This window comes from Elephas maximus, chromosome 15, assembly GCF_024166365.1.
Source record: "Elephas maximus indicus isolate mEleMax1 chromosome 15, mEleMax1 primary haplotype, whole genome shotgun sequence".
Taxonomy (NCBI): Eukaryota; Metazoa; Chordata; class Mammalia; order Proboscidea; family Elephantidae; genus Elephas; species Elephas maximus.
The window spans coordinates 42,271,281-42,295,188 of NC_064833.1; the positions used below are offsets into that span (position 1 = coordinate 42,271,281).

Below are 23,908 nucleotides of genomic sequence, written 5' to 3' on the forward strand. Positions count from 1 at the left end.
TCATCAGACATGGAAGGGACTGGACAATGGGTTGGAGAGAGATGCTGATGAACAGTGAGCTACTTCTATCAGGTGGACACTTGAGACTGTATTGGCATCTCCCGTCTGGAGGGGAGATGGGAGGGTAGAGAGGGTTAGAAACTGGCAAAACGGTCACAAAAGGAGAGACTGGAAGGAGGGAGCGGGCTGACTCATTAGGGGGAGAGTAAATGGGAGTATGCAGTAAGGTGTATATAAGCTTATATGTGACAGACTGACTTGATTTGTAAACTTTCACTTAAAGCACAATAAAAATTATTAAAAAAAAAAAAAAAAGACCAGACCTAATGGTCTGACTAAGGCTGGAAAGACCCCAGAGGTCATGGCCCCCAGACCCTCTGTTAGCCCAAGACTGGAACCAGTCCCAAAGCCAACTCTTCAAATAGGGATTGGACTGGAATATAAGACAAAAAATGATACTGATGAGGAGTGAGCTTCTTGCCTCAAGTAGACACATGAGGGGAGGGCAGCTCCTGTCTGGAGGTCAGATGAGAAGACAGAGGGGGACAGGAGCTGATTGAAAGGACATGGGGATAGAGTGGAGAGGAGAAGTGTGCTGTCTCAGGGGGGAGAGCAGCTAGGGTTACACGGCAAGGTGTGTATAAGTTTTTGTATGAGAGACTGACTTGATTTATAAACTTTCACTTAACCGCCCCCCCAAAAAAAGCTGATTTTAGTGATAATGAATCCTTTGTGAATCTTGGTTGAGCTTATATGTAGCGAGGCTCACAAAAATAAAGAACAACTACATCAATCATCTCTTCACTGAAAATATTCTTTGACGAGTATTTCCTTGAGGTAGTTACAAGAAGCTATCTCCTGTATTATGTTGGATAAGTGACCATTCCAGTCCAATATATAATTCATGAGAATTCTTAGCAAGAAAACACACTTATCAAAATTCCTTCCAGTAGTAGCCTAACAACAACATATTATTTGGCTGCTTTGGCAGCGTACTGAGTATTTCTATTCAGTGATTCACCACTTTGTGGCTGATCGAGCAGTGCAAAAGTGGTAGCCATCTGCAGTTACTTATTTATGTAAATCTAGGCTTTCAAAATATTTTGACACCAAGATAGAAATGAGCAACTGTCTGGTGCATGCCTTTGTTTTAGATCAATATTATAAAATGCCAGAGGGTCTCTTCCGCTAACTAACAGTATAGGTAATGAGAGAGAAATCAGAACGCTATTTTTATAAGAGTAAAACCAATAAATATGCATTATAGAGTAGAATATAGAATTTGAATAGAATACAAGAGGTGATTTCATAAAAAAAATTGTGCTTGGGGAAGGCTGCTACTCACAGATTGGCAAAATTTAAGAAATACTGATCACGTGAAAGTGTGTTTTAGGCAGGATATCTTCAATAGTATGCCCTCAAGCATCTCAAATTCAATAGGACACATATTTTTTTTCATCCATCTGTGTATATATATATATCCACCCCTGTAGTTTAGAATGCAGGTTATGGAATTAGAATGCCTGAAGCAGAATCCTAGCTTTGCTATTTATTACTTAGTGGTATGTCCTTGGGAAAGTTAACCTCTTTGAGCGTTCATTAGTTTCCTCATATGTAATATGTGAACAATTAACAGTTTTTGTTGTATTCTGAGAATTAAACAAGATAATTATGTAAAGCTCTTAGCACAATTGCTGGCACTTAATAGGAAAACAACATGGAATGGGAACAAAAAACAAAACAAAACATTACCTCCTCCAGTCCTAAAACCTTGGGGTCTTTTTCCAAGGTTGTTTTTTGCCTTTAGTATACACCACTTGTCAAAGTTTGTTGGTTACTATACAACATCATACAAATATAGCCCAAACCCTCATTTAGGCATTGTCGTCTCATGATGTTGTTTTAAAACTGACTTCTTGCACCTGATTTCTCCTATCTCCATAAAGTGATTCTTTTCACTCAACTCTTTATTTTCAAAACCTCCTACCAACAACCCCCTCCATGTCCTAGAATCAAGTGCCAGCTAAATCCCTAACTGCCTTTCTAATTCTTCTTCACTCCACACTTTAATCCTTTCCATAAAGACTTACCATATTCCAGTCTCTAGACAACAGGGAAACATTGGTGAACAAGGGATAAGACCCTTATCCTCACGGTATTTTTAGTCTAGTGAAGATGTCAAATAAGTAAACAAGCCCAATGTGACCTGAGCACAGAATAAAAGAGGGAGTTGGGCAACCATAAGGAAACTATGGCACACTAGAGACTAAAACTGCTCTCTCCAAATCGACAGTAACCTTAAAGTCTTCAAATTCAGAGCTCCTTTTTTCCCAGTCTATGATGTACTCTGTCTGCTTGTAAACATACTCCTGACCTCCCCAAGCTTTCTGAAATTTTCACTATGCCTGAGCCTCTTTAACACTGTAACTCTCCTAGGCCGCCTTCTCTGACCACTCCTTTGCTGATTCCTGTACTAGTTTCCCAGGGCTGCCATAATAAATTACCAGGAATTTTATGGCTTAAAACAAGAAAAATTTATTCTTCCACAGTTCTGGAGGCTCAAAGTCTGAAATCAAAATGTTGGCAAGGCTATGCTCCCTCTGAAGGCTCTAGGGAAGGATACTGCCTTGCCTGTTCCTAGCTTCTGGTAGTTCTTGCAACCCTTAGTATTCCTTGGGTTGTAGCTGCATCACTCCAATCTGTGCCTCCATCTTCACATGGCCTTCTTCCCTGTGTGTCTCTGTGTGTCTGCTCCTCTTCTTATAAGGACACCAGTCATTGGATTTAATCTAGTATGACCTCATCTTAATTTAATTATATCTGCAAAGCCCCTATTTCCAAATTAGGTCACAATCTGAAGTTGTGGGTAGAAATGAATTTTTGAAGGACACTATTCCATTCGCTGTAATTCCTAGTTTGTTATTTATTTCCTGGATATAGTGAGATTCCTCAAGGTTCTATTCTCAGTTCTCTTAGTTTTGAACGCTTCACTCTCTTTATGACTTCTATTTTACTTTCATGGCTTCAATTTTTACTTCTATAAGAATGACTTCCCAAACCATTTCTTAAATGATGTGGACCCTTCTCTGAATTGTTAGTGCACATTTCTAAGTTTGTGGTAGGCATTTCATCATGATTATTCCTCCAAAACCCTGTAATTGTTCAATGCATAACTTATTATCTCTACACCCCTGCATGTCTCAATTTTCTTCCAAAATTCCCAGTCCCCGTTAATGGTGTTCCATCTATCCATTCACCTAGGCCAGACCACATCCAGCGTTGAAGCTGTTTATTTTATCTCTAGATGTCTCTCTCTCTCTTACATTCATTTCCTTCTTCCCAGTCCAACTATGATTCTTATTGTTGCTTAGCTGAGTAATTGCAATGTGCTCTGAATAGGTCTCCATGCATCTTATCTACAGTATCCTTTATTCCTTCTTCACTCTGTAATTGGCCATAGTCATTCCTCAGCTCAATGAATAATCACTCTCAGTTTACCCTTACAGGATAAAATTCTTACAGAAAAAAGCCCAAATGTCTCAACATAATATTTAAAACCCTCTACTATCTGGCTTTAAGCCTACTTTTCTAAGATCATCTCTCACTATATTATATTCCTCCTCTGCACTTCTATTATAACATTTACTATGCTGGCTGGTCCCAAAACCCAGTGCTGTGGTAGTTGCCTATATATTTGTTTTACAAAAACTCAGATTGTAAGTTCTTTAGGGTAATGTACATAAGAGTACACTGTAAATATTATTAATCGTTGCCATCACCTTTTAGTCCTGTCCCTCAAATTTGAAGGACAGAACAGAGACTAAATAAAACACATGACTCCAAAAGAGCTAACATCCAAATGTTCATTAACTGATGAATGGATAATTAAAATGTGGTATCCACATACAATGAAATATTTAACAAAAAAGAATCAAATACTGATCCATGATACAATATGGATTAACCTTGAAAACATTATGCTAAGTGAAAGAAGCCAGTCACGGAAGACCACATACTATATGATTTCATTTCTACGACTGTCCAGAACAGGCAAATAGGACAGAAAGTAGATTAGTAGTTGCTTGAGGATGGGTTGGGAAAGGTGGCTGGTTGGTGAGAGCTAAAGGGTACTGGGTTTCTTTTTGAGGTGATAAAAATGTTCTTCAACAGACTGAGGTGATGGTTGCACAACTCTGAATATACTAAAAAGCATGCACGCTTTAAATGGGTGAACTGTATAGTATGTGAATTATATCACGATAAAGCTGTTTAAAAAAGTGCTAATAATGTAACAGAACCAAGATTCCTAACTTTGATGAAGAATTTGAAGATGTTGCTATAAAACATGTAAAGTTGTCAAGCTTGATTTTTTTTTTTCTCTTTAACTAGGAGTTGAATAAAAAAATTGGAAGATATACGTGCTTGAAAATATATGGTACAAATGAATTTTTCAGACCAATGACTTTCTGAAAAGAATGGATAAAGGGAAAAGGAATTTGTAGTTTGCAATCAAAACCCAGTTGCCCTCTAACACTCAGAATCAAGGGCAGAACAGAGGGAAATTGGCACCTGGAGATACAGCACATTATAAGCCATTAGGGGAAAATAATAATTGCTAGCATTTATACAGTACTATGTTCTAAGGTACCCTGGTGGTGCAGTGGTTAAAGTGCTCAGCTGCTAAATGAAAGGTTGGCAGTTCAAAGCTACCAGCTGATCTGCAGGAGAAAGATGTGGCAGTCTGCTTCCATAAAGATTTATAGCCTTGGAAACCTTATGGAGGCAGGTCTATTCTGTCCTACACAGTCACTAGGCCTTGGAATCAACTTGGTGGCAATGGGTTTGGTTTTTAACTATGTTCTAAATGCTTTTTACATTCAGCAATCCATTTATTCTTCCATCAACTCAATGAGTTATGAGCTATTATCCCTAATTTACAGAAGAGGAAACTGAAGTAACTTGCCTGAGGTCAACCCGCAGACCCTGGTATTGAACCCAGAGAGATTAGGTTAAGACTCTGTGCTCTTAACAACTGGGCTGTATTGCCTCTCTGTACTTCCCTCTTCTCTATTTATTGCTTTCTTCACAATGTAACCTTCATAAAATAATCTATACTTTATGAATAATGTTTTTTAATGTGAATCCCATAGGGGGAAATACTTGTATTTCGGGAGAATAATTAATGAAAAATGCTTATAGGCCATTGATTCAAATTTAGTATCCTTTCATATTGTTATACCCCAGACACTTTTAATACTGCGCAACAAACATCAAACACATTCTGACTGCTAATCAAAGTTCTTCATTTCCAGAAAGAAATGCCCCCCACCCCTTTTAATGTGAGAATATTTAATAGGAAAAGAGAAACAGGCTAATAAAATTTCTACCACCAAATAAAGTGACAGGACAAAAATGACCTCAGTATTCTTCCAGTTTGAAATGTTTTCCATTTACTTTAAAAGCACATCTTATCGACAGACTCCTTCCCCACCTCCTATTTTTTTGTAGGGAAAAGAATGCTAGCATTTCAAACTATTTTTTTTTAATCTCAAAAATCTCCTTTGTTCCCGAAGTGTCCTCTACAAATTCTGCCTCAGCAGAGCTTTCATTAATAAACTAGAAAGCTAGTATTCTTACTCTACCATTGATTAAGTGATGGATTTCACAACCAGGTAGGCAGCACAAGCAGGGCACAGGGCAGGCAACCATAGCAAAGACTGTGGACTCAGTTCCTCAGAGTTACAGCTGTGATGCTAATAGGGACTGCTGGGATCTCCTGATACCTCTTCTTCCCTTCTTCTTTAGCTGAGTCCCTAATTTTTAACTGGCTGTCCAGGTGTGGCTATGTGACTCATTTCTGGACTCTAGGATACAGGCAGCAAAGCACTGTAGGATGTAGTTTCTAAGAAATATCCTTAAAGGGAGGAGGTATGCTCTTTTTTGGTCCCTTCCTCTTCCTATGGCTGGAATGGTGTGATGGTTAAGGTTATGTGTCAACTTGGCTAGACCATGATTCTCACTGGTTTGAGAGATATTTTGTAATCATCTTCCATTTTGCGATCTGATGTGAGCAGTCAGTCAGTTGAAAGGGGAATTTCCTTGGTGGTGTGGCCTGCATCCAAAATACACAGATGCTCTGGCAAAGCTCACTCTCTTTGGATCCTCCATCTGACTCATCATCCTCTGACCTCTAGTTCTTGGTATGTAAGCCAGCAGCCTGCCATCTGACCTGCTAATTTTGGGTTGGTCGGCCTGGTGGATTTGGGACTTGCCAGCCTAAACAACTGCATGAGCCATTTCCTTGAAATAAATCTCCTTCTCTCGCTCTCTTTCATATATATATATGTGTGTATATACATATTTATATACATGTTACCATTACTTGTTGCTGTCGAGGCGATTCCAACTCATAGTGACCCTATAGGACAGAGTAGAACTGCCCTATAGGGTTTCGAAGGAGCAGCTGGTGGATTTGAACTGTCAACCTTTTGGTTAGTAGCTGTAGCTCTTAACCACTGTGCCACCAGGGCTCCGTATACATGCTTCACTGGTTTTGCTCCTACAGAGAACCCAGCCTAAGACAAAGGGGACAAGATATTTGAAGCTTGTACAGCTATTCTGGACCATGAAGGAAAACCCAGTTGCTAGGAACAACAGAGCAGCAAGACGCAAGACGCTTGGGCTCTTATGGCTTTGTATAGTCACCTTAGACTCTGAGACTGCCACCTTCAGACTGTTCTTATGAGTGAGAGGAAAATAAACTTCTGTTTTGTTTAAGCCATTGTTATTTTACATTTTTGGTTTCTCATATGTGAACCTAATCCTAATTGACAGAGACCTGTGTGGCCACAGTGATGTTTATTGTGTTGCTGGGATTCTTTTTTTTTTTTTTTTTGTGTTTGGCTTTTTGGTTTATTTATAACTCTATACCTCTCCATGTATTTAAAAAAATTTTTTTTATTGGGCTTTCAGTGAATCTTTACAAATCAAGTCAGTCTTTCATACAAAAATTTATACACACCTTGCTATATACTCCTAATTACTCTCCCCCTAATGCAACAGCACACTCCTTCCCTCCACTCTCTCTTTTCATGTCCATTCAGCCAGCTCTGACCCCCTCCATCCTCCCATCTCCCCTCCAGACAGTACATGCCTACATAGTTGTTGTTACGATTCTTAACCAAAGATTCATACATGGCTTATATCCAGAAAAAAAAAAGTGCCGTTGAGTCAATTCTGACTCATAGCAACCCTATAGGACAGAGTAGAACTGCCCCATAGAGTTTCCAAGGAGCGCCTGGCGGATCTGAGCTGCCGACCTTTTGGTTAGCAGCCGTAGCACTTAACCACTATGCCACCAGGGTTTCCATATGGCTTATAGGGATGTGTAAACTTCCTGAAGTTGTATGTTAAAACGCGTGTCCATTCAAGCCCTTTTCAGGGAGGCCCATGACAAAACATTGAACTGCTCAGATCCCGAACTTTATTTGTAAGAAGGGATGACCACACTCACCTCTGCAGAGAGGATTTCAGGATTAGACATAATTTGTGTTAAGTGCCTAACATAGTAAAAAAAAAAAAAAAAAAAAAACATAGTAGGTACTCCTCATTTCCAAAATTCTGTAAATGGTATATATAGAATATATTACTATACTTCCCACTGAGGTTAACTCTAGCAGTCTTTTTTTTTTAATTTCTCTTGCTCCTTTCCAGTAAATTACCGTATTAGTTGTCAAGAGCTATATAGGTTTTTTCTCCACAATGACCCCTGCGTTCATTTCTTTCTCTCCATCCCCATGGCTACCGCCTGGATTGCAGCCTTTGTCGTCTCCTCTAAGAGACCCTCACAGCCCCAACAGTCCTCTAATTTCTGGTCTCTCCTTACTCCATTCCACTCTCCACCAGGCTACTAGCTTAATTTACCTAAAGTGTTAGACTACCAATGGTTCTCTAATGCCTCTCTAACGAAATACAAACTCCATACTCTAATAGCACAACATAGAAAAAAGCTGAAAGAATTAATACACCTAGATTTGAATCTTGCTTCTCCCCCCTTACTTGCTGTGCAACCTTGGGAAAGTTATTTAACTTCTCAGAACTTGAGTTACCTTAGCTCTAAAGTGGAGACACTAATACCTACTATACAGGGTCATAGCAAGGATAGATATGACATAAAAAATGAGCTTGGTGACTGCTACACAGTAGGTGCTCAGTAAATGTGTTACCTTCCCATTTCCCTCCACATAATGGCCACAGACTAACAAGTCATGTCTGGAGTTTGTTAGTCTTCCACTAATTCCATACTTGTATAAACCTGTTAGTCAGACCAGATTATTTGCCATTTCTCATATGTTCTGCCTTCTCTTAGTCAATTCTGAAGTCTTGCTCGTATTGACATTTTTTCATGTACCCTTTCCCACCACTTTATCTTTTGAAATCCTACTCATCCTGCATGGACCCCCTCAATTGCCATCTCTTCCATGATGTCTCCATCAGATGCAAACTCTTTGTGTATAAAAGGCACATTCTCTGGTGCTCCCTATAGAACATCATAGGTTCTTCCTTACCCACTTTTGTATCTCTCATAGATAGCACCTAGCCCAGGTTCTTTTATTTATATCACTGAGTTAACCTCAAAATTCTGAGGTAGAGCTCTTTCAATGTATTTCTAGATCCTTTTTTTCCCCCCATGCTTTTACAACATTATGAAGACAAAATTTTTAAAAGTATATTCAGGGGATACTCTATTTTAGATTTCCTCTTATTGTCCAAAAAAGGAAGCAATGGCTTCTAGATGCAAAACACTTAGTAGTAGATCCAGCGCTGTTACCCATCATTCAAAAACATTTGTTATTGTGTCCACTGGGTACACAGAACTTCACAAAGCACTGTGGGGACTTTTTCCTTTCCTTTATTTCCTCAGAGTCTGGCTCTGGTTCCTACTTCCCCAAGGCCCCCAAGATTTTTTTTTTCCTCTTTATTTTCTGCATTTCAACAACAATGAATCTCATATCTGGCTTTGAGCACCACTCCTAAAGATGATGGATAGGAGCAAAGCCTTCTGGGACACATTAATACAGCTGCCAGTGGGCAGGAGGTGCTTATAAAATAAAAAGGCTCAGGATTCTGGGAACATACATCCAGCTATAAGTAAACCACCCAACACAGCTAAGAAGAAACACCCAAGAACACTTCCTTTTATTCTTTTTGAGCTGTGCATGGAAGAGGCAAATCATATTAGATTGCAAATAACTCTCAGGATTCTTTCTGTAGTGTCACGATGTGCTAATATCATAACTTTTGCCTATCAGATCTATGTGCTTTAGAATGACAGGAAGCTTGTAAAGTCAAGTTTAAAGTAGCAAAAGTCTAGTTTTTAATTTATTGGGTAATATGGAGTATTACTGTCTGACCTGGGACTTTTTTTTAGTAATTATGAAAAAGAAAAGGATTCGTTCAAGGTTTAATGAAGTTTCAGTTTGGCCTGTCGATAAGTATGTAGATAAAATGTTCTTAGAAAACTTGACACGATGAAATCATTACGAAGGTACAAACATTAAACATCACATTGTAAACTCAACTTCAAAAATAGAAAATTACTTTAGAAGTGAAAGGTCTCATACATCATTAGAACTTGGAGAGTACTTACAGAAACTATGAAGTTGACAAAGTTCTACATATTCATTGTATTAAAAAGGAGGTAGTGACCAAGACAGACATTGATTTTAAGCATATTGGCGACGATAAACTGTCTCTTAAGTGTCTGTAAGACATAAGACCTTGTCTAGCCTACATTCTGGGAGGAAGGTAGAGGAGGAAAACAAGAGGATTTAAGAAGTGGTAAGGGGTTTTTCTCTAGATGCAAATAGTCTTTGATGTGCACAGAGAAATGGTTCTGTCAAATAATTCCAAAGTGGAAAGCTGCAAAAACCATAGCAAAAAAGGAGTCAATACTTTTTTTGCTGAGGCAGTCTTTCTGAAGGCCCTCTCTAAGTGGTGATTCCTCTTCTTGCAAAACCATAGGCCATATAGAAAAGGCTTGCCTCCAGGAAGAGCAGACTACACAGTGCAGATTTTCCTGCCAGTCAGAATGGAAAGAAGCAGCTGACAGTGTAAGGTCAGTATTGACCATGACTTCAGCCAACCTAACTGGAGTGGAAAGCAGGATCAGTGAGAGAGATGTGCCATATCATAGCCCCCTTTGGTGGCATTTGAAAAAGTTCACAATGACCCTCGATTCACAGCTATGTTGGTAAAATGTGACCTGACCCTATGATCATAGTTGACTGTGCAAATACCAAACTAGGTGAATCCAGAATGCGGAATTAGAATGGAGATGGTACTTGTAACTGTGACTCTGTAAGCTGTGGAGAGACTACGAGGAGGCTGCGGAGCAGGCGGGAAAAAGCTCGTCTGCTAAAAAAGAGGAAGAAAGCAAATATGGGGCAAGGAGCAGAGAAAAGTGATAGTGAGTGATTACTACTTGGGTTCCTGTCTTCCTTCCAGAGGCCCAGTTGCATTTGGCCCTTGGCCTCTAAGACTCCTTACTGTATCTTGATAATAAAGCTCCCATTTTTGTTTGTTTGTTTAAGCTTGCTTCTGGGGAGTTTCTGCTGCCTGTAACCTAGAGAACATAGCTGATGTACCGCCATGCAGTCAGCTGATCCTGTAGCCGTGGGAAAGGTGGTATCTCTTTCAGCAGCTATTCTTAGTCAGTGCAAGCACTCCATTTATCACATGCATAGACAGCATTCCTCACAATTATGATGACATTAACAGACTATAAACACAAAAACATCTTTCCCAGAAAACAACTTTCTTGGTCTAACACAGTACAATCCAGGTTCTTTAGAAGATCAATTGATAGGATGAAAATAATAACAATAGCAGTTACTATTTATTAAGTGTCTGTAATAGTAATTTATTGAGTCTTTACTATGTAAGGCACTATGCTAGGTGCTATACATACATTATTCCTACTCCTCATAACTCTTCAAGCTAAAGAGAATAGAGGGTTGTTTTGAAAAGTTTGTGACACATGGCATAGTAGAGATGTCATCTTGGAAAGGTCAGCCTGCTGGGCAAGGAGGTAGCCACAGGAGGGCATTTAGCTTGATGGATTCACCATGATTCAGAATTCGGCCCTTGATCTTGCAGCCTCAGAAAATTTCAGTGGTGTCCTAGCACTGACTAGGCTTAGGAGTACTAACTCATGCTAACAAAGTTCACTAGAGACTGACATATAAACCAGGTGCCAGGTTATTAATTTACCATGAGATGTATAACTGCCAAGCAGGTGGGATACTGATGCTGGCCTGACCAGTGTAGATACTCTGTAGACAGAATGCACTAATGCACTGGGAGCCAGGCTATTAGAAGGTTGCTTCATTGGTTAAACGATTGGAACATTTGACACAGAGGTTTGACAGTTGCTACATTCATCTCCATCAAGGGGATTTAGCTACCAGGTGAACCAAGCACTTGGGCACTATTTCTTTGGATGCCGCCAGGATGGCCTCTGCCAATATATGCCTCTGTGCCTTGCAGGCTTATAGAGCTGACCAGCCATCCTTTGGAAGGAAACATTCTATCTTCAGATATCTTAATACCCAATCCATCTTTGCATATCTTTGGTCTGATTAATCATTTCATGATTAATAGTTCAAAGTAAATGAATAATTTTCCTTCTTTCATTTTCTTAAAGGAGTAGGTCACTATCAACCTCATGTATCACCTACAATAATAATTTTTTTTTTTATACATAGGGGAAAGAACATAGATTTTAGAGTCAGACTTGAGATGAAATTTTGACTCCCCCACTTAAAGCTTTATGATTTAAAGCCAGTTAAATACCTTCCCTTTGCTTCAGTTTCCCCACTTGTACTATGGGGATGATGTCCACTTAACAGGATAAAATGAGATTTACTGAAGTTATATATGTAAAGCACCTACAAATACAGGGTGGAAAACACAAAAATGATTATAAATGCCCACTGGAACAAAAATAGCATAAATCCAAGTATAAAATTTTTTTGTTCATTATTTTTCCAATGTGGTTTCACTTTGATTTTTATAATCATATTAGTGTTACTTTAAAAACTCATTTCCCTGATTTTTGAACTGGATAAACAAAAGTGAATTGGGCACAAGTGAACTGATTTCTTTGGCTCACTGTTCTCCATCTCCACCAGAAATAAACAAATGACACAGCTTGCTTTTGTCTTTTCCCTTCCTGTTATCCTTGCGAAGATATCTTTTAAAAACTCTAATCATGATTTTTCATATAAAAATTCAGCACCAAATTCTGAAGCCTGAAAATGCCTTTTTAACCGAGGAAGTGTTATGAAATCATGCAGGTTTCATAACAAATCTATTCTTTTCTTTCCAATTAATTCAATTTATCCTTCAGAGGTCAGAACGCACCAAATTACACGATTCCTCATATACAGTTATATTGCTTTACCTTAATACATATTCAGGTATTCTATTTTATGAGTTTCCATATGAAATTATGCCCTTTCCAACTAGATTATAAACCAGATGAGGGTAGGGACAGATCTTTTCTCTCTTCATATATCCACTGTCTATACATTGTAATACCCTACATGGAGAAAATATCCAGCAATTATTTGTTGATGAGAATTGGTATAAAATGGAAACAAAAATAATAAATAGATATGTGTATTTCCTTATTTGTTAATTATATTCACATTTTCTGAGGGTGTAGATCTGAATCTAGTCTATCTAATTTCACTAATGCAAAGTTTTCTGAAACTATGTTAATTTCTCCCTAAATTACTTTAACAATTTACTTCCTTTTTTTCTGACTTTAAATCAGGAATCTTATATACACCCTAGTTGTTTCTTCCATTAAAAAAAAAATCCTCATTTTGTAGGAAAGCAGTGGGATGCAGACCCCAAATTCTCATAAAAAGACCAGGCTTAATGGTCTGACTGAGACTAGAAGGACCCTGGTGGTCACGGCCCCCAGACCTTCTGTTGGCCCAGGACAGGAACTATTCCCAAAGCCAACTCTTCAGACAGGGATTGGATTGGACAATGGGATGGAGAGGGATGCTGGTGAGGAGTGAGCTTCTTGGATCAGGTGGACACTTGAGAATATGTTGGCATCTCCTGTCTGGAGGGGATATGAGAGGGTAGAGTGGGTTAGAAGCTGGTGGAAAGAACATGAAAGGAGAGAGCGGAGGGAGGGAGCAGGCTGTCTCATTAAGGGGAGAGCAACTGGGAGTATGCAGCCAGGTGTTTTGTGTGAGCAAGTTTTTGTGTGAGAGACTGACTTGATTTGTAAACTTTCACTTAAAGCACAATAAAAATAAAAAAATCCTGATTTTGGCTCTTATGTCTATCCTTTAGTCCATACAGTATGTTATCAAAGGCAAACTCATCCTCCATTTTGCATCTTTAACTTTGCTTCTCATCTGTTTAGATTATTTCAGGGACCTCAACCAGTTCAGTGTTTGTCTTGAATTGTAATGCTCACACATATACACTGAGATCCTTGGGGAAGGATGATATTTAGTTTGGGCCACTGTCACATACCAAATGAACGTATCTAAAGATTTAGTGTTTAACACATAAATAAAAATATGGAAACAGGAAGAATACAGTATTGAGGTAATGAGTTCTTGACAGATCTACATAAGATTTAAAATATCCACTGCCAGGTTTACTACTAAGGATGGATTAAAAAATTATACTCTGGGAGCATAGGTATTTCCAAAATGGAATCCTTAATAGGCAGGGTACACAGCAGGTTGAAGAAACAGAAAAACCTAGTATGTGCCAGACACAGTGCCAGACATTTACTTAAGCTCATTTAAAGCACACAACAATGTTCCTTCTAGGTTGGTGGCATTACTCTACTTTACAGAGCCTGATTTTATTTAAAATTTAACAGATTGATAAAATTATTAAACGACCATAAAACACGCTCCCTTTGCTTTTTGTGAACATTAATTTCAGGGTCTTTACTCAGAATCTATGGTTAATTTGACTTACATTATAGAGAGGTTTTCTATATTTTTCATTACACTTGCAAAATAAATTCCATATAATAATATGTGCAATTTGCTCACAAATCTCTGTTAACAATCATGACATGATAGAATACAAACAGACTGGTTTAGGGTTCTGTAGTACAGTAAAACCTGGGGGAGCCAGAACTTGATGGGACTGCCTTGTTTTTTTTTTTTTTTGCAAGTTTTCTGCCTTTGACAGGGTGCCGTTTTACCATTTTTCTATTGCTCATTTTAGTGAAAAATATTTTTAGTTTTCCTCCTCTGACAGGTTTCCGCTTACACAGGTTCCAGCTTTCACAGGTTTTACTGTATAAATGAACTCTGTAATATCAATTTTCTTATGAACTAAATGGTCCTGAAGAAAAAAAAAATCATCCAAATTTAATTCTGTTTTTAGGACTAAAGTCAAAGAGATAAGTTTATCTCTGTATTTAAGAACTAGCCTCTGTCTAGGGTGCAGTTGCCTTGGCGGAGTACTCAATGATCTCACCAAGAACCTGTATAATGTAATGATGTTAGACTATGTTTACGGTAGATGATACCAATGAAGTATAACACGATGCATCCTGACATATTTCAGTTTTTAAAACCAAAACTCATTCATTAGCCCCATAAAATAATGGCAAATAATATAACACTTTTGAATACTATAAAACAGTAACATGGACATTCACACATTCATTCATCCATTCAATATGTTTACTGAACATCTCCACTGCACTGGATACTGTAAGGGACATATTAGATATGATCTCTTCCTTTGTAAACTTACAATTCAGGAGAGAGACAAGATATAGACACATAGTTAAAATGTGAAGAATAAAGTAAGAAATAGCATAAAAGTGGTGCCATGAAGTGCCTTAGGACTTGAGAGGAAGGTTGTATCACATCTGGAATGGCATCTAGGAAAGGCTTCACGGTATAAATGGCATTTTAGCTGTTCTGGAAGTATGGGCAGGATTTCAGTAGGCAGAGAAGAGAGGGATTCAAAAGAAGAGGAAGTGGTATGGAAGTGGGATGTCACAGGCTGGTAGGGTGAACAGTGAGTAGGCCAGTTTGACTAGAGTATAGATCATGCGTAAGGGATTAAAAGGCAAAGCTGAGGGGGCGGCGGGGTGAGGGCAGGTTATACAAGGCCCTTGGGTCAGTCTAACAGGTGAGAGGGTCACTGGAGGTTTTTGTCAGGGAAGTGATACAATCTAGCTGTTCTTTTAAGAATTCAGAAGGATCCCAAGAGTATGCTCCCCAGATGCCCTTTTAGTAGTCAATCCTGAGGTTTACACTTTAGCCAAAGATTAGACAGACCCATAAAACAAAATGAGACTAAAGAAGTACACCAGCCCAGAGGAAGGACTAGAAGGCAGGAGGGGACAGGAAAGTTGGTAATAGGGAACCCAAGGTCGAGAAGGGGGAGTGTTAACATGTCATGGGGTTGGTAACCAATGTTGCAAAACAGTATGTGTACTAATTTTTTAATGAGAAGCTAGTTTGTTCTGTAAACCTTCATCTTAAGTACAATTAAAAAAAAAAGACAAAAATGAATAAAGTGATTATTGGTATAGTTGGGGAAAAAAAAAGAGATAGGAAAAGATGGGTACAATGCACTGCCTACAGTGTATCTGTTATAGGTGTGGCATTAAAGGGCACAGCTCGCAGTCTGCTTCTCAAGGACCTGCAGGAGAACTGTCTCTCTGGACTTAATGCTAGGAACAGTTCGTGTATCTTAAGCAGCTGATTTGTTTTTCTCTAGTGGATTCTGGGAAACCCTGGTGGCATGGTGGTTAAGTGCTATGGCTGCTAACCGAAGGGTCGGCAGTTCGAATCCGCCAGGTGCTCCTTGGAAACTCTATGGGGCAGTTCTGAGTCCAACAACCTGGAAGTTTTCAAACTGCATGCTCTGCAAAGCCCCAAGAGTATCAGGAGGCTCGGGGACAGGGGATGATCCGTGGATGACTCCGAGTGTCCCATGATCTGCTTCAACAATAGTACTTCCACTTTTATCTATTATATACTACATATGGCTTTTACTACTTAAAAAAAAAAAGTTTACAAATCACTGATAAAACTCATTGTATTTTCCTTCCTGCACTGGTGAGAATTCAAAGCCACCTTCGTAGATCACCCTTGCCAAATGGACAGGCTCTCATGGCATGTGTTTTATTTAAATAACCTGATATAGATACAGATTCTTACTTTTTCTGTTCAAAATTTTCTACTTGAGCTGAATGTAATTTGTTGCATTTTAAACAGAGCAGAAAAAAAAAATAGGGGGTGGAGAAGAGAGCTCAAAATAGAGAGTGGGGAGAAAGAACTTAGAAAGATAGGGTTGGGAGGAGAGAGTAAGGCTGGAATTCCATGCAGGACATTCTTTTACTGATCTAGGCATTTGCGAGTGAGGGAGGAGGAGAGTGAAGGAAGTTAATTTATAAAGAGCTTAGTATGTATAAGGTGGAGCCCTGGTGGCGCAGCGGTTGAAAGCTTGGCTGCTAACCAAAAGGCTGGCAGTTCAAATCCACCAGCTGCTCCCTTACAGATGATCTACACTCTAGACAAACTGGCGTACTCACCATTCCCCACACCTGCCTGTGACATTTGGATCAAGCTCTCCCTTTCAGCTTCTGGTAGCTACAACCCCATCCTGCTTCCTAGGCCAGGATCCTTGTCTTTGAACTCTGCCTACATCTCAGTTCCTTATCTTTCCAACAAGATATGAAACACGGCTGGACCTCCCTGACACCAATCCACTGCTTGCTGAAATCTCGCAGGCTCCCTTCATGTAGTGCTTTGCTTGCATGCCAAGTCCACTGCCTGGGCCCCTGGAACTGTTGCAGATCCTGGGCCATTCCAGCTGATCTGTAGGGTTGTCAGACCTCTCTGGTCTAGCCTGTGCATCTGCTTGATGAAATGAGTTCTGACAAAGTTGTAGTAGTAATGGTAATATTTATACAGCACTTGCTATGGCCATGCACTGCTCTACGTGTTTCACAAATTTTAATTTTTATAATCATCACATAATTACCTTCATTTTACTGATGAAAAAAAAAAAGTAAAATAAAACAAAAAAATCCAAGGCTGAGAGATTAAGTTGTTTGTGTAAGGTTACACAGTTTGCAAGTAGCAGAACCAGAATTTGATCCAGGCATTCTCGCTCTAGTTTGTCTTCTTAACCACTAACGATAGTGAGAAGATGAAAAACATGCACTAGCGAATGTATCTACTACCTTGGATGCCCTATTTAACATGATTGACACAATAATACCACTAGTAATTAGTTATCAGGCTTGTGTTCATAAGTGTATTAAGATTTAGCTATAAATCTGAACCCAAAAATCCGTTGAAAAGAAGCCCTTACAGGGTGCTGAAACTGACACATGAGTGATACATTTTGATTTAGGCAAGTCTAATAAGATAGTAGAGTCCACAGATACTATTTCACTTAGCAAAAATAACTCAAGAATACTGGCAGAGAAATAATCATCAATATGACCTTGATAGGAAGAGAAACAAATCTGAGGAGTAAAGAATCAAAGTAGAGACTGCTGACATCTTGACAACTTGGATTGTTCTGCAGACTCTAGTTCACTTGATAAAATGATGACACATTTCATTGGTATCAATTCAGAAGATGAACATTTGACTCAATATATTATAACCAGAATTTGTGAGCGGTTACATAGGTAGATATATATGTTATACAGGTATGGGAGGGCGAATGGGAGCAATGTGCATGCATGTATAGGTACAGTTGTGGACATTTGTATATACGTATTTGTATGTGCTACATAATAGAGCATATGGGAACACAGTTACAGAAACTTCTTAGACACATCCAAATACCTCTGAGACTGAGTTACTGGCTTTGAAGGCTCAGGACCATAGTCTTGTGGGACATCTAGGTCAATTGGCATAACATAGTTCATGAAGATAATGTTCTACATCCCATATTGTTAAGTAGTATCTGGGGTCTTAAAAGCTCGTGAGTGGCCATCTAAGATAAAACTACTGGTCTCCTTCTGTCTGGAGCAAAGGAGAGTGAAGGAAATCAAAGACTCGAGGAAACAAGTACTCTACAGGACTAATGACCCACATAAATTACAGCTTCCAACCAGGGAAACAATACAACGGCCTGACTAGAATGGGATTAAAATGTACAACAAAACTCAAATTCATAAAAAAGACCAGTCTTACTGGTCTTACATAGACTAGAGAAACCCCTGACACTATTACCCTAAGACACCTTTTTAACCTGGAACTGAAGCTACTCCTCAAGGTCATCTTTCAGCCAAATAATAGATTGGCCTATAAAGTAAACAATTAACACCTGTGAGGAATGTGCTCCTTAGAACAATTAACTATACAACACCAAATGGACAACATTTGCCCAAAAACAAAGATGAGACGGCAAGGAGGGGCAGGGAAACTGGACTAATGGAAACAGGGAAGATAGGGTAGAAATGGGGAGAGTGCTGATACCTTGCAAGGATAGAAACAAGTGTCATGGAACAATTTCTATATGAATTGTTGAACGGGAAACTAATTTGCTGTGTAAAATTTCACCTAAAACACAATAAAATTAAAAAAAAAAATACACTGAACTGTACACTTTAAATGGCAGTTTGTTGTATGTCAATTATATTTCTATGAAGTTGGTATAAAAAATAAAATAAAAATATAACCAGGAATTTAAATAAAAATCAAGTAAGAATATAATAATACCTATGTAACATGTGGGGCCCTGGTGGCACAGTGCTTAAGCGTTTGGCTGCTAACCAAAAGGTCGGCAGTTCGAATCTACCAGCTGCTTCCTGGAAACCCTATGGGGGCAGTTCTACTCTGTCCTATAGGGTCACAATGAGTCAGAATCAACACGCCGGCAATGGGTATGTTAATATGTATCTATGGACTCTTCTGATTTGTACTACTACTCCAATTTGTTAAGCAGAGGTGAGTCAGGCCATTTACTTGACTAACAATAAATAAATAAATTTAGAATAAATTGGTGAGTGTTTCTATACACCCTGAGCTGGAGATATAAGTGTGATTAAGACCTAAAAGGAACATATTTTCTAATGGTAGAGAAAGACCATAAGCAAATACACAAATGCACAAAATAATTTTGAATAGCAGTAAGAGCTACAAATTAAGTAAAACAAGGTAAGGTATGGCAATCCAGAATGAAGGCGGGTGTTGGGTTAGTGAGATGATGACGTGAGCTGGTACTTGACTGACAAAGGTGGGGGTGGGAAGAAGCAGGGATGTTCAAAGGTGAGGGAAGAGAAAAAGATGTCACTAGTGAATTCACTTAACACCTTGGTGCCATATTTAATACGACTGACCACCCTGATGTGGTACATGCATGGATAAAAAAGAGCACAGTGAGAAAGGGGGAGACTTCCATGTGATCAAATCAGAGACATGGGGAAGTGCCAGATCATAGTTCTTGTAGGCCATAGCAAGATAATCTGAATTTTATATACTAAGTATTAGATGAAGCCACCAGAGGGTTTTATGTTCGTGGAGTGATGTAATTGACCTACATTTTTAAAAGGTCACTTTAACCGCTTTTCGGAGAATGCATTATAGGAAGTCAAGAATGGAAGCATAGAGCTCAATTGTTGTTGTTAGGTGCCGTTGAGTCGGTTCCAACTCAGAGCGACCCTATGCACAAGAGAAGGAAACACTGCCCAGTCCCGAGCCATCCTCACAATCCTTGTTATGCTTGAGCTCGTTGTTGCAGTCACTGTGTCAATCCACCTCGTTGAGGGTCTTCCTCTTTTCCGCTGACCCTGTACTCTGCCAAGCATGATGTCCTTCTCCAGGGACTGATCCCTCCTGACAACATGTCCAAAGTATGTAAGACGCAGTCTTGCCATCCTTGCTTCTAAGGAGCATTCTGGTTGTACTTCTTCTAAGACAGATTTGTTCGTTCTTTTGGCAGTCCACGGTATAGTCAATATTCTTCACCGACACCACAATTCAAAGGCATCAACTCTTCTTCGGTCTTCTTTATTCATTGTCCAGCTTTCACATGCATACGATGCAATTGAAAATACCATGGCTTGGGTCAGGCACACCTTGGTAAAGAGGTCCTTTGCAGCAGATTTACCCAATGCAATGAGTCTTTTGATTTCTTGACTGTTGCTTCCATGGCTGTTGATTGTGGATCCAAGTAAAATGAAATCCTTGACAACTTGAATCTTTTCTCCATTTGTCATGATGTTGCTCACTGGCCCAATTGTGAGGATTTTTGTTTTCTTTATGTTGAGATGCAATCCATACTGAAGACTGTGGTCTTTGATCTTCATCAGTAAGTGCTTCCAGTCATCTTCACTTTCAGCCAGCAAGGTTGTATCATCTGCATATTGCAGGTTGTTAATGAGTCTTCCTCCAATCCTGATGCCCCATTCTTCTTCATATACTCCAGTTCTCGTATTATTTGCTCAGCATACAGATTGAATAGGTATGGTGAAAGAATACAACCCTGACGCACACCTTTCCTGAACTTAAAGTGATCAGTATCCTCTCGTTCTGTCGGAGCAACTGCCTCTTGATCTATGTAAAGGTTCCTCGTGAGCACGAATAAGTGTTCTGGAATTCCCATTCTTTGCAATGTTATCCATAATTTGTTATGATCCACACAGTCGAATGCCCAATTAGGAAGCTACTGTGGTAAAGAACATACGATGGTAGCTTGGATTCAAGTTGTACCAGCAGAGACAGATGGAATAGAGACATATTTTAGAAGCAGAACTGAGTTATGGAAAGAGAGCAATCAGGGATGATGACTCCTAGGTTTTGAGTAGATAGTTATGCCATCTAGTAATAGGTCAGAAGACAATGGAAGAAACAAATTTTAGGGCAAATTGAGACCAGTAGAATATTAGTAAGTAGAATAATAATACAGTGATATCCACAATGACACTTCAACTCAGGAAGGTGACAAGCAACAAACTTTCATAAAATCACAGGAAATACGATCACTGGCTAGATGGTTTTCTTATCAGTCTACCACAAGCTCCAAGACCATTTTTAGCTCTGGAAATGAAATGAAACTACAGTCATCCAATTGTGGCCTTACATGGGCATATTTCATTTCTAGAGCAGATTTAAAAACTCTGATGAGTGTGAACACATGGTCCAAAACCAAACCCATTACCATCAAGTCAATTCTGACTTATAATGACCCAACAGGACAGAGCAGAACTGCCCCATAGAGTTTCCAAGGCTGTAATCTTTATGGAAGCAGACTGCCGCATCTTTCTCCTGTGGACTGGCTGTGGGTTCAAACTGCCGACCTTCTGGTTAGCAGCCAAGTGCTTTAACCACTGTGGCACCAGGCCTCCTTGAGCACATGGCAAGCATTTAATAAACGGTGAATGAATGACACCTGCTTGTCCTATTTATAGTTAGAGGCGAGGCAACCTATCCTCAACAGTCCGAAGAGTAGAGCTGAGAACCCTTGAAATTGCCATGTATCATAACCTTAATTACATTATTCCTATATTTAAAATTTTCTATTATATATGTATGTGTGTATTTCTGTGGATTATTGATGGAAGAAATAGATATGCTCCAAACATTTTTCCTAATATATTACTGCACTTTTGCAAGATGTTTTAATTTTAAAATGAATAGTCATTACATACCTGTAGCACGTCTCCAAGGTCTGCTGTGCTAATATCTGGATCCTCTGTGGTATTGAAGGGCACAGGAGTTATTCGTACAAGGGTGAGCACTCTCGGTTCTGGATATCTCCATAACATCATCCCTGGACTATCTTCAGTTTCATTGTAAAACAAGACTTCATAGACACCAGGAAGTTTCAAAGGTTCTGTCAGATAGAACTATAATTAATTGTATGCTTTTAAGGGGAACATACTGGTTTATTAAATAAGACATTATGAAGAGAGAAGACAAGAACATAAAGAAGCTAGCTAATCATTTTTACATGGTTTGAGACAGAAGGAAATCAAGAATTTTCCCTTAAGAGGGATTGAATAGTAATGTAGTATTTTGTACTGCAAGTATTAACAACATAGACGTGTTACTGTTTAGTCAATGCATATTAAACACACATACACGCTTAAACTGAAGCTGTTGCTACTTACCAGCATCTTGTATATACTGAAACTGGCCTGTCCGTAGATCATCTGAACTTTGTTCACTTTTAAAGTTTTGATTCTTTTCCATAGGAGATGGCATTTGAGGCACTGGTTTGGAAACTTGCACTTCAAATTTTCCCTCCTCATTAAGGTATCCATTAAGTAATTCATGTAGGAGAACTAAACAATTCAAATGTTCTTGACCCCAGAAGACCTTTAAAATCATATGAAAAGTCTTAGTGCTTTTCAAATACAAACACTTTATGAGGATAATCAGATACAATCATATTTGAATTAATGTAAGATTGCATTATGCTCAATTTAATGACTGACAATAACGAAACTATTTATAATTTCTAAGAAGTAACTGACCTATAGGATGAAATCCTATTACTTGAGTAAATATATAAGAATAAGAAAATCAATTACATCATATATTGTGCAAATAACATTCAATTTTAAATGCTGCATTAATGATGAAAGTATGTTGATGTGAAGTAATGCTTATGAATTAACTTCTCTTGAATTAGCTAAGAGGGAAAAGAATACCGATTACAGTCTGAGAGAAGGCAAAGAAGAACCTCTAGAACAAAATGTTAATAAAAACCTTGTGGAATAGCTTCCTACCTTTTGTCATGAGACTAAATAAACACATCTTAATTTTCTGCACTTCTACTCTTCAAAGTAAAAGGGAGGAAATATGCTCAATGAACCTTAACTTACAAGGCTCCAAAATTCTGTGCTTAGTGAAATGTACCACAGCCCCTGAGATCAACTGTACAGAAGCTACAGTAGTAGGGCTTCAGAGCAAAAGGACTTGGTTTTTCCTCCAACGCGGAAGATCAAGTTTCCTTTTTCTGAATGTGAAGAATAATAATCTATAGCAGAAGCCTGACCAGTGTATATTAACAATTCATGCAGGAGGATTAAAGATTTTATAATGTTAAATTTCTCTGAATATACTGGATAAAAACAATACAACTATGAATTCTATGAGAACCAGGTAACACTGAAAAGACAAAAGAATGTACAGAAGTAGAAAAGACCAGTCCTGCACCTTATGGGTAAGTTTTAAACACTAGGCTTAGGTTTGGCTCTCTGGAATTAAGGCATCTCAGAAATGAAAGTAACAGAAATGACACTAAGTCTACTTTTGTTCTCATCAATCTTATCTTTATTGGATGTTGAAAAACAGGGGTGGGTGAAAAGTCAAGCTGCAGGGTAGAACACTGTGCTCCAGCCTCTACACTGTTGAGAGACAGCGACTTTAGAATGTAGAGTTGATATACTTCGTTTTTGTTCTTACTGTTGTTTTTAACGTGGAGTTACTTTGCTGCCTTGGAAAAAGTAATGTAATTAGTATTCTTGATAAAGCAAAACAAAACCACATGTTGTTGTGGTTAGGTGCCATGCAGTCAGTTCCAACTCATAGCAACCCTATGTACAATGGAATAAAACACTTCCTAGTCCGCATTCTCAAAATCATTATGCTTGAGCCCACTGTTGCAGGCACTATGTAACCCATCTCATTGAGGGTCTTCCTCTTTTTCGCTGACCGTCCACTTTACCAAGCATGATGTCCTTCTCCAGGGACTGATCCCATGTGATAACATGCCCAAACTATGTGAGACAAAGTCTCACCATTCTTGCTTCTAAGGAGCATTCTGGCTCTACTTCTCCCAAGATAGATTTCTTCATTCTTTTGGCAGTTCATTCAATATTCTTTACCAGCAACATAATACAAAGGCATCAATTTTTCTTCAGTCT

General features: G+C 38.8%; 1 protein-coding gene across 8 annotated transcripts in view; it reads right to left on the reverse strand.

Annotated features, from left to right (window-relative positions):
• Positions 1-23,908, reverse strand: part of VPS13B (vacuolar protein sorting 13 homolog B) — a 915,182-nt gene that overhangs the window by 146,016 nt on the left and 745,258 nt on the right. For all 8 annotated transcript variants that reach the window (XM_049854597.1, XM_049854595.1, XM_049854593.1 and 5 more), the window contains 2 exons: positions 22,148-22,355; positions 21,686-21,870 (listed from right to left, as the gene is read on the reverse strand). In XM_049854597.1, coding sequence (XP_049710554.1) covers positions 21,686-21,870; positions 22,148-22,355 — 393 coding nt within the window. The remainder of the gene's footprint in view (positions 1-21,685; positions 21,871-22,147; positions 22,356-23,908) is intronic.